The sequence below is a fragment of the Poecilia latipinna genome, unplaced genomic scaffold, assembly GCF_001443285.1.
Source record: "Poecilia latipinna isolate Pla-1442-1.1 unplaced genomic scaffold, P_latipinna-1.0 Scaffold1005, whole genome shotgun sequence".
NCBI lineage: Eukaryota > Metazoa > Chordata > Actinopteri > Cyprinodontiformes > Poeciliidae > Poecilia > Poecilia latipinna.
The window spans coordinates 20,765-31,825 of NW_015113621.1; the positions used below are offsets into that span (position 1 = coordinate 20,765).

Sequence of the window (11,061 nt, forward strand, 5' to 3'; positions counted from 1 at the left end):
CTTCCTTGTTTGCCACTAAATTTCAATCAATGTCCTCCGAACAGTTTCACCAGCATAAATGGGACATTGCTGTCCGGGTGTTTCTTTTCGCAGCCCACTCTCAACAGAGGCCCATAAAAGCACAAAAGCAAGACAACGCCCACCTGTTAGATGCCAGAGAAATTCATCTTTCACGCCAGCAGTTCATTAGTTACGGAGGCAGTGCCCTACGAAGGTCAAACAGCAGCGAGACAGAGTGACACTCTGTTCTGGCTGCGTGGTACATGGCAACGTCTCAAAATATCCATAGTTCTTTTAGGGATAGGCTGCAGTGAAACCCGCGCATCATGTGCCTGTTAGGGATATTTTATTTCACTCTACAGCATTCATGATAGTTTATTAAAGATCTGCACCCACTTGATACTCAAAATGATGTATCGTATTTGAGTTAATATAATCTGATCAGGCCAAGAGGTGATTTGCATCACTGTGTAAAACCAGAACAACAAGTCATGATGCTATTTTTCGAACATACTACAAGTATGGTTTAATGTTGTTTTGACAAGCTAAACAAAGTTTATATCAAACAACAAGGTTTAATCCAGGTTCTCACAAACTATTTGGCAAAAGTTTGAAGGCTTTTACTCATTAAAACTTAGCAAACATGATGTGGTAAAAATGAAGTGAGCACTCAAAATGGTCATTTTCTCTGATTTTACTTTTTATAGGTATATGTTTGAGTAAAATGAACATTGTTCTTTTATTCTATGAACTACTGACAACAAGCACAATTTTAGGGTAACACTTTATTTGAAACGGTATACATAAAACTGACATGACTGTCATAAAATGAAAGAGTCTTTGTGAATGTAAATTTGCATTTCAGTGTGTAAGCATTTGGACTAATTTACCATTTAATTTCCTACTTGGAATCAAATTTGCTCTCATGTGCATGTTAACATTTTTTGATGTTTTTTAGTCTGGAAAATCATTTTGAAAGGCAAAGAAAAAGATTAATTAAAGGTGGTTTAGATGTCAAACAGATTAGTTTTTGGTCAGGAGAAGAGAAAATTATCTAATCTAAAAACAAAAGTTTGAATAATCCAAAGTTAAATTGGGAGAGCTGCTGTGTGCACTATCTGCAGTCAGATTGGATGTTCTTGTGTGTTTAGTGCTATCTGTTCCTATTGATTTGCCTTGAAGACCCTTGAAGATGTTTGTAAGGTCATTTGTTTTACCTGACCTGAATATGGAACTTTTCCAAATCAATAACAATCAACTCTTCAGCAAATATTTCTAAGTATTGCTAAAACTGACAAACAGTAAAGGTCACACAAAGACCAGGTCAGAGATCAAATTTAGGTTATACTAAGTGGTTACAAAGTAATTCATTTGGATTTCTTTTTTTGTTATGTTGCTGTGGTTTCAGTTTTATTTGACATTTTTAATCTGTCTTTAAAGTCCTTTTCCTTGGAAAATACATTTTTATGTTTTAAATCTCTTTAAATCCCACCTTTTATGAGTGTTAATGGTGTTTGCTTTTGAACGAGAGTAAAGCTTAATTCAGATCAGAGTCAAAGGGAAAAGAATAGCTCAAATGTTATGAGCGTATCTATAAGGTAGATGAGCCATAAATTGTCAGAGTGATTTAAGAGAAAGGCAATGACAGTGAGACAGTAGTGAGGTGTGCAGTGTTAGTCACAAGAAGTTTAAAGATAGAGGTGTGATTTGTTAAGGGGTCAGTTTTGAGCCTCTCGAGGTTTGCAGAGGTAATCGAGCGAGAGATAGATGAGGTCAAAGAGGAGTCACCGTGGACACAGTACGATGTTCACAGACTACATCACGATCCCCAACTTACATAACCCTCTTCTTCTGGACTGATACTGTCTCCTGATGACAACTGAGCACTAAATCAAACTTTTTCCCTCAACAATCTGATAGACAAAGTCCTGAACATCCAGAGGCACATAGAGATAATTACAAAGTCGGCCTTCGATCGCCTGAAGAATATGTGTAGGATTAAATGACTAATGTCTGAGGAAAATCTCATCCATGTATTCATCTAAAGTCGCATTAGTCACTGCAACAGGTCTGGATAAAAAGTCAGCCAGAGAGCTACAACTGATCCAGAACACTGATGCTTGCGTTCTCACTAACATTAAGTCAAGCTTATTTTATTGCACATTTCAGCATGGGGCAGTTAAAAAATGCTTTACACCATAAAGACATGATGCAGCAACCAATTATGAAACAAGCAGTAAACATTACATTTTCTCAAATGTCATCATTAAAATCCTCAAGCTAATCAATGTTGATCAATGTCTCAGTTACCAGGAATCAAAGGAAACTAAACAGGAGGGGTTTTAGCTTCGATTTAAAGAAGCTCAGTGTTTCAGCATCTTTTCAGTTTTCTGGAAGTTTGATCCAGATTTGTGGTGAATAGAAACTGAATGCTGATTCTCCATCCTTGGTTCTGGTTTTGGGTATGCAGAGCAGATCGGAACCAGAAGCTCTGAGAGGTCTGGAAGGTTGATAAAACAACAATAGTTCTTCAGTGATTTATAAACTAACAGTATTTCAGAGTATATTCTCTGAGCTGCAGGGAGTCAATGTAAGGATTTTAAAACTGAGGTGATAAGAGAAAGGGAAGAAGAAGAGACGGTGCATAAGGAGACAAGAGTTAAGTGTGGATTTGTGACAAAAGGATTGCTACTAAAATGAAAAGCAAGTTTTTTAGGAAGGCATAGAGAGCAGATATGATCCAAGGTTTAGACAGTGGCATTAATAGAGAGACAGCAGGTGGCGGTGGAGATGGCACAGCTGATGATGTTCAGATATTTACTGAGTCTGGCCCAAATGGACAGGATTCAAAATGAGTGTTTTAGAGAGACAGATCATGTTTACGTAAAGCAAAAATAAAGATGCAACGCTGAGGAGTTTTAAAGATGGGGAAGGGACAGTGGTTGTCAAAAATGGAGCAAGAGTGGTGAAGAAAAGGGAAACAACAGGAAGCATACCACTGCTATTTTTATTCCGCATTTTATATAGAAACATGAGTTTGCTGGCAAGACTCTGAATCTTAAAAAGCTCATAACAGCAAGTCTGAAAAGAGTCTCCGATAACAACGCCATCTTTAACATAAAAAAAAAGATGAAATACAAAATAACAAAACGCATTGTTGACATAAAATACACACAAACCAACAGCAGGCAGATAAACACGTCGAGATAAGCAACATGGAGTCCCAGGGTGACATGCAATCACTCTCCAGCCAAGTTTATCAGATTTCCCTCTTCCAAAAAGGAGGCAGTAAAACGGGTCAGGAGGAAGGGAAACATGGAACCATGCCAGGCGTATCTCTGAGACCTCACAACAAACAGGCCTATCCTGTGACTTTGAGCCTCCCTGTCAGCCCCCGCAGGGGCAGAAAGGTGGCTCAAAGTTGGTAAACATCTGTAGGCAGAGTGCTTGTGCAATCACCCTCCTCAGTGAGACTCGGCCTGCGAGGCTGTGGCAGCACATCACAGCGCTGCCTCTCTCTGTGCAAGCTGAGGTGAATCATGCTGACACCGAGGATCTCAAGTGCCACCGCTAGATTCATAAGCTTTGGCAAATGAGCTGCCAAGCCAGCACAGTGCAGCTGAGATTATATCGATTTCAGCTGCATGAAAACGCTTTCAGTACTTTTCCACCAGGCCTACGTTTACAACGGTTATGTTGGAGTGGCTCTTCGGCAGAGAGATATGAATTTGTTTATTAATTTTCTTGTAAAAACCATGTATGTTTAAAATGCTGCAAACATTGCAGTCACTGGAAATATGTGAAATTAAATCATGAGGGAGGCTACTGTTGAGAAAAAATGTTTTATTTCAGTTTCTTGGCAAAGTTGGTGGAGAAACTTAATGTATCACTTTCGTATTTGTCAAAGTTTAAAGTGAATTCAGCGAAGTGCAGATGAATCTGACTTTTTTGGGGGCCAAAATAAAATGTTTAACATTTCATTGCTGTCAAATCTTCCAGACAAAATCTAAACATTTGAAAGTGAATCCAGCTCACATTGCTAAGCTAAGCTAGGCTAAGCTAGGCTTAGCTTGGGAATAGTTTTATTTATGAGAAAGTCCAGGGTGTACCCTGCCTCCTGGTTGTTGACTGCTGGAGATCCTGCAAGGATAAGCGTGTTATATAATGGATGGAGGAATAAATAAACACATAAACAAATAATAAATCTCTCCCATGGGTGTACATTTGCTGTGATCATATCATTATTTCTCAAAACTGACCCTTTGTATCCTGCAAAACATACAGACTCTCGAGAAACTTTCACAGGATCTCCAGAAAATAAGTCAAGATTGCTTTTTTTTACTCTTTTCTCGATGCTCCGTAATAATCTTCGTTAAGATCAGAAAATTTCTACCATAGAAATCAAACTCAAAGGGAGAAAGCCCAGACAGAGCACAGAAGGGAGACGAGAATCAAACAGAAATGCAAAGGAAGGCAATGGCCAAGCTACAGTTAGCTTAAGTTGGTAAAACATTGTATAACCCAGAACTTATCTTTTCATTCATTTATTTCTATATTCATTAACTGAACATAAGTTAGATAAGAAGCTAATTTGCCACTCCCAAATCTTCTGACCAAAATGGAGCCAAGATAAAGCTAGCTCAACTTTGCATAAAGACAGACAGCATTGAAATTAGCCTAACCTAGCCAAACAGTATAATGAGACAGTATTCACAAGGTTTTAATTACTTAGCTATTCATACATCATATGATAAGTTTAATCTGACACTCAAATTTACTTCTAAAAATGGATAACTGGTGCTAAGAGGAAGCTAACTAATGCTAGCATGGAAATAAAAAAAAACTTTAGATATTTTTCAAATGACCATAATTACTGTCTTGGAAATCTACCACTTTACAGCTTTCACACTTTTCAGATGAAACATAAAAAGTGGCTATGGGTGAAAGCTGGTTCATCTTTCAAAAAGACAATAAACTTTGCAGTTAGGCTAGCGTAACCCGTAACACATTTGGTGTTTGTTGTAATGTAAAAACTTTTACAGCAATAATTTAAACCATTTTAATAGTTAAAAGCATAAAATGCTGTCCAGTTTTAGATTATGTCATATGTTTAAGAGTTCCCACAGCTTTGCAGACCTCGACAGGCTAAACAATAGAGGGTTATAGTCCTGACCCACATTAAGGCAGCAGGGCGAGGGGTGCTGTGTGTGTGCGCGCCTCAGGATATGGTCAGTGCTTCTTTGTCCTTCACAATGACACTGCATCTTGCATATTCTCATGTGATCTTTCCATTAACTGCAAAAACAGTGTCAGTCTGTTCAGTAGCTTGTGCAAGAATGACCTCATAACTTAATTGGTTACAGTTTCATACAAAGTGGTAGATCATTAGATGAGGTCAGGCCTTCCAGAGCCTCAAACACTTTAATAAGGATTTTTGGAAAGAAAAAGAACTTGAAAAATCTCTCACCAGAGTGTCATAATTTTACTCTCAATGTTTTCTTTAACAGGCCTTTTAAAGTAATTACAGTTACATAACTGAGAAATGCCACAAGTTCTTGCAAATGGTTTGAGAAACAGCAGATTCCTCAGTCTCAAATTAACCGGTAAATCATTTTCTTTTAACTTGAGCACACTATTTTGTCCAAGTGCAGAATCTTTAAAAAGTAGAAGCCATTATAATCTTGGCAGTAGAGTTTTTGCAATGTCTCAGAACTAAATTTAGCAAGTCTAAAGTTTAGCTTATGCAAGTTGAATTCAAATATAGCTACTTAGCAGTAATTACTACAAAGTGGCAAGTTTCACTTTTTAAACTCAAATATAGAATATAACTTTTCAAATAATTTATTGCAATGCACTAAATTAATTTCAACACCTTCCAGTACACTGTAATCCACTTACTAGCAGGTTTTAACAAACCATTAGAATTTTAAAACAAACCATGCAGCATGGAATATTTGGACCAATTTAAAGTAAAAGTTGGTACAAAGCACCTCAACCAACTTCAATCATGTTTGATTAGCAATGATGCTGAAAGACAGTATTCAAGTCAACTGAACAAAAATAAAAATGTTTAAACTAAATAATGCTTAGGCAGTAAAAATTATAAAATATTTTATTGGCTAATGAACAAGTACTTGCCTTGTACAATAAATAAGGATTAAAAGAAAAAGAATGTCACAAACCGAAGTACACAAAAATAGCCGAGCCTCCAACACCAAGTGAACCAAACTTTTAATTTTATATAAAGGCTCTTGCTTTGTAAAGGTGCATCGGTCAGTATAAAAATAAAAATGCATTAAAACATTCACACAGAACAGCCCATTGCTGTGATCCGAGTGCAGATTGGACAGTTGTACGAGTTAAGGCCTCCACGTTCCCAGGTGTGACAAGCCCCCCCCGCCATGACGGCGTCTTCACAGCTCTTAATGTTTGCAGCCCCGAACGCATCATCACAACTAGATGCATCTGGCATCTAGACCATTGCAAGTCTGCATTGACTTGCAATGGTCTGCAAGTCAAGCCTGGACGCCTTCAATGGGAATTCTTCCATTTAAAAGTCTAGGAGCACACATTTTCAATCCAGTTTCCCCTCAGATTCATGAAATTAATCCATTGCTCTCACCCACAACTTTGACTCTGGAGGAAAAATGCCCTTCTCCGTTTGTCCTTGAAATTGTTTTTTCCTGCAAAGAAATTTATTGCCTCTTGCACAAAAAAACAAACAAACATTACTTTGGTTGGAAGGGTAATTATTCCAAAAGATGTAAATCTCTTAGAGGAAAAGCACCGGAGAGCTATAGTTCAAGCAAATACTGCAGGATTCAAGAGGCATCAAATCTAAACAACTGAGATATTGAGTGAGAGCAGAGGTTTTTTTTTTTTTTTTAGCAGAGTTTTGAGTGAGGGCACGTAAACAATCGCCTTGTTCTCAAACTGCCAAACTATGCTTTTATTTCTCGGAAGAAAACCTCCCATTGTGTCACTGCAGCTCAACATTCAAGCATCTGGAAACACAGATGCATCTACAAAGTGGCTAGTGCCCTTGACAGAAGTACGTCTCCCACAAACATGTAGACGTGAACACTTTTACATTCATTTTGAAAAGGTAAATTGTAAAATTGTGCTTGAATGAGGAACTGCTCTAAGGAAAAAAGAGGGAATTTTTAAGGACTATGAAGCAGAAGTCAGAAATATCTGGTTTGTTTAGCATTTAAAATCCTAACCTTACAGTGACAAACTTGTACAAAAGAGCTGAAAACGTGACAACGCTTTGGTCTCACTTGTAGTTTTTAAGTGCATTTCACCACAGAGAGACACTTTCTCGCTTCCAACATAGTTCAACACTTCTCTATCACAGTGCCAGCCAAGGAGGAGTACAGTTTTTTCTTGACCAGACGGAAACCTGGACTCAGTTTGATGACGTGCCTGAAGGTCGGGCCGAAGCACGAGCCCATCAAGAGGAAGTCCCGCAGGCTGGGCCATGCCAAACCGTCCTGCTTGAACACAAGAGTCAGCTCAAACGTGGGAACGACTGAGGCGTCGCATGCGATGCGCTCCAGCTGCTTCCAGCCCTTCTCCTGCTCCAGGTGGACGTACAGGATGCAGCCGCGCAGGCCGCAGGGCTCGCAGGACGCCAGCTGGAGAACCTCGCAGGCTATCCTCCGGGTCAGCTTCTCTGGTACCAGAACAGAGGAGCAGTGCAACGTCGTTTTCTTGGCCCGGGACAGGCAGTTTTCAAACATCTTAGCCAACTGGTGGCAGCTTCTGTCCTCAGTTACGTCTGCGGCCGCATGGGGTTCGGCCATGCAGTGATCCCAGAAATCCAACTCTGTAAAACCAAACAGATTGAAGTTGAAGCACATCAAATACAGGACACTGTCATTTCAACAATATGCAAGTCAATGCAGCAGTAAGATAATGAGTTTGCATGCTGCAGTGCACAGGTATGTCAGAAAAAGGACAAAAAGATGCAATAATCAAATACTTAACTGAGTAGAGCAAATTTATAAAGCTCTAGGACAGGCATATGGGGTTAAGCACCAGCTTTTTTTTTTTTTTTTTTACACAGAGGCTAAAGGGATGACTTCATCCTGTATAGCCATCCCTCCCCCTTCCACTGCTGCAGCCATGCAGCACACAGAGACAAACAAGCAGCTGGAAATAATCAACACGTTCGCCAACAATAAAACGCACAGAAAACGCCAGCAGGCTTACCTTTCTCGATGCACACCTGGTCGTACCGCCTTTCAACCAACTCCGAAATACCCTCCGTGTTTTTAGTCTTTAATTTACTCGTAGCAACCATGGTGACTGTTACTGATCCACTATACAGATGCCTGGAAAACAGGGGAAGCGCCAATAAGTTAAACCAGCACCTTTTTTTAATAAGTCATAAAAAGCAGCTAACTGACGCTACTTTCGGCAGTCCCCAACTAAAAATTAGGTTTTAATCAAGCTTGACAAAACGAAAAAAATGTACAAGCAAACTAATCACCTTGAATCCACAAAAATAACTAAGTTTTTAGAAATAAAGCCACACTCCACGCCACTTTCTCTCACAGAAAACGTACCTTTTACATTCAAACTCGATGCACGCAGAACTTCCCAGTAATATTTATACCTTCATCAACTCAGCTGGTCAGAGGGTTTAACCAATCAGAACGCGTCTTTCAAAAGCCTAATGTATAACGTTCCTGATTGGCTAAAAGATTAGTTCAGTTGGAAATTCTATAGGTGGAGAAAATATATGTGTTGCTATGTGGAAGAACTGACCGATCGATCTATCTATCTATCTATCTATCTATCTATCTATCTATCTATCTATCTATCTATCTATCTATCTATCTATCTATCTATCTATTTTTTATTGGTTTTATATAGTATTCTGATCTTAAATGTTATGTTTCCATTAGCAGTAACATAATTAATATAAATAAAGGTTTGAAACATCACTGGTTGTAATTAATCTAAATAACTTGCTTAGTAAATTATAAATGATTTTTTCAATAATAATGATAGTGTATTTGATGACAAATTTATTGAACGGGACTGTATATATATATATATATATATATATATATATATAGAGAGAGATAGATAGATAGATAGATAGATAGATAGATAGATAGATAGATAGATAGATAGATAGATAGATAGATAGATAGATAGATAGATAGATAGATAGATAGATCTGTGTATGTATAGAGGATTAGACAGATATATAGACGGCTGAGCAAAGGGCACAGAGAGGTGAATGGAGGAAGACTCTGCAGCAGTTCACTGAGGTATGAAGTAGTGAGGTTATCAATGGCCTTGAATGTAAGAAGAGGGATTATGTGACATTTGACTGGGAGCCATGGGTGTGCCAGGTGAACTGGTTCTGGAGATGATATGGCAAGCTGAGTTCTACACTGACTGAAGCTTGTGGATGACTTTCTGAGCTGCAGACAGAGGTGATTAGCTAAGTATATGGTACTTCAGCCGGGTCCAGACTGTTTGTCACATGGGACAAAATTATCTAGTTTAATATATTCAATTTCAAATTAAAAAATGTTTCTTGCTCAGCAATAAAATAAGCACAATGTTTTAATAAAATTACCAAAGTCATTTTTAGACAGGAGTTACACAGTGAAGGAAGCTCAAACAAACTATCATTTATCTACTGAGATTGAGCTCTTCAGCTTCTTTGGGAGTAGATGAGAATGTTTTCAGCTTGAGCTTATTTATTTTTAAGCACACAACGCACATTGTTCTGTCCCAGACAGGAGCAACAACAACAACAAAAAAAAAGATTAAACAAATGAACCATTCAACTAAATAGTGGCCTGACTCACAACCCAACCAACCAACCAATTAATCTTGGCTTCAAAAAACAGCCAAACCAAATAGTCAACCAACAAATCAAAGCAAAAAAGAGACCAATCAAACCAACCATCAATGAACAATGTAACCAAATAATCAAGAAACCGCTCAGTGACCCCTTGTGAAAAAAAAAAAATCAAGACAAAAACAAAAAAAACAAAAAAACATTTGAAATACAGAACAACCCAACCACCAACCAACCAACCAACCAACCAACCAACCAACCAACAACAAAAAACATTAGGGCTACAAATTAAATAATTAGCCAAATCATCACAACAAACAAAGCCCCAAGTAAATACACCAAGACCAACACAATGACAAAGAATTAAAGATTTCATAACTTTTATCTAAATATAGCCCTAATACTACCACTTCTATCCTGCACCTGTTTACTTTCCTCAGTTGTTTTTTTAGACAATTACCAGCCCAATATTCTGTGCTGTTAAAGTAAAAAGCACCCAGAGAACAGAGAAAAAGTTTCAAAGATCTTCAGAAAGCCTGGAGTCTATTATTATAGACCACTTCAAAAGACTACAAGAAACTCAGGCTCATTAGAACCAAAATATAAAACAATTTGTTTCTGTATGCTTAAAGCAAATGAAAAACTGCACAGAAACCCTAGAATGCCCCTTTCTCACTGTCATTACATGCGTGGATGTGTGTCTACAGTGTGTGTGGACCTGGCAGGAGCTGCACAGGCCCGGTAGTACGTCTCATCAGCAGCTTACCTCTCAACATGCTCCGTCGTTACCAAGATTTTCTTGCTGTAACTGGATCTGGCTCACTTGCCCCCAGCTGCTCTGCTGAATGAAGGGTAATGGAATCCAGTGGGCGCCTCAGACAGATAGCTTTCTCCCTGTCACATGGAGACAAATATGCCCCGGGGGGGGAAAAAGTCACACTCTTTAGGTAATGTTACCCCCCATGAATGCAGACATACAGAGTGTGAGGTAACTTAAGGAAGGAGTAAATACTAGTAACAGTTTGAATGTTTGAAATGGGTAAAAAGTGCCGTATATTAATCTCATCTGCCGATGGAGATATCATTAATAAATGGTTGGAGTGAGACGGGGCGTGCATCTGAACCAGAGCTCAGCTTGAGAATGCACGGCGTCATGAGAAAGCTTTCATTCAGATCTGACCTACTTTTATCTCACTTGTGTTCACTTTCTGCTGAGACAGCCGTTTGTCCTGGAC

General features: G+C 38.6%; 1 protein-coding gene across 3 annotated transcripts; it reads right to left on the minus strand.

Moving 5' to 3' along the window:
• Positions 1-6,094: 6,094 nt before the first annotated feature.
• Positions 6,095-10,757, minus strand: LOC106958670 (DNA damage-inducible transcript 4-like protein). 3 transcript variants are annotated; one of them, XM_015050694.1, is made up of 3 exons: positions 10,593-10,757; positions 8,215-8,336; positions 6,095-7,828 (listed from the first exon to the last, which is right to left on the minus strand). In XM_015050694.1, the coding sequence occupies exons 2-3, from the start codon at positions 8,303-8,305 to the stop codon at positions 7,338-7,340; spliced, it is 582 nt and encodes a 193-aa protein (XP_014906180.1). In that variant the 5' UTR covers positions 8,306-8,336; positions 10,593-10,757; the 3' UTR covers positions 6,095-7,337. The 3 variants fall into 3 exon arrangements, with proteins under 3 accessions (XP_014906180.1, XP_014906179.1, XP_014906178.1); XM_015050693.1 differs by lacking the exon at positions 10,593-10,757 and adding an exon at positions 8,571-8,674; XM_015050692.1 differs by lacking the exon at positions 10,593-10,757 and adding an exon at positions 8,495-8,596.
• Positions 10,758-11,061: the final 304 nt, after the last annotated feature.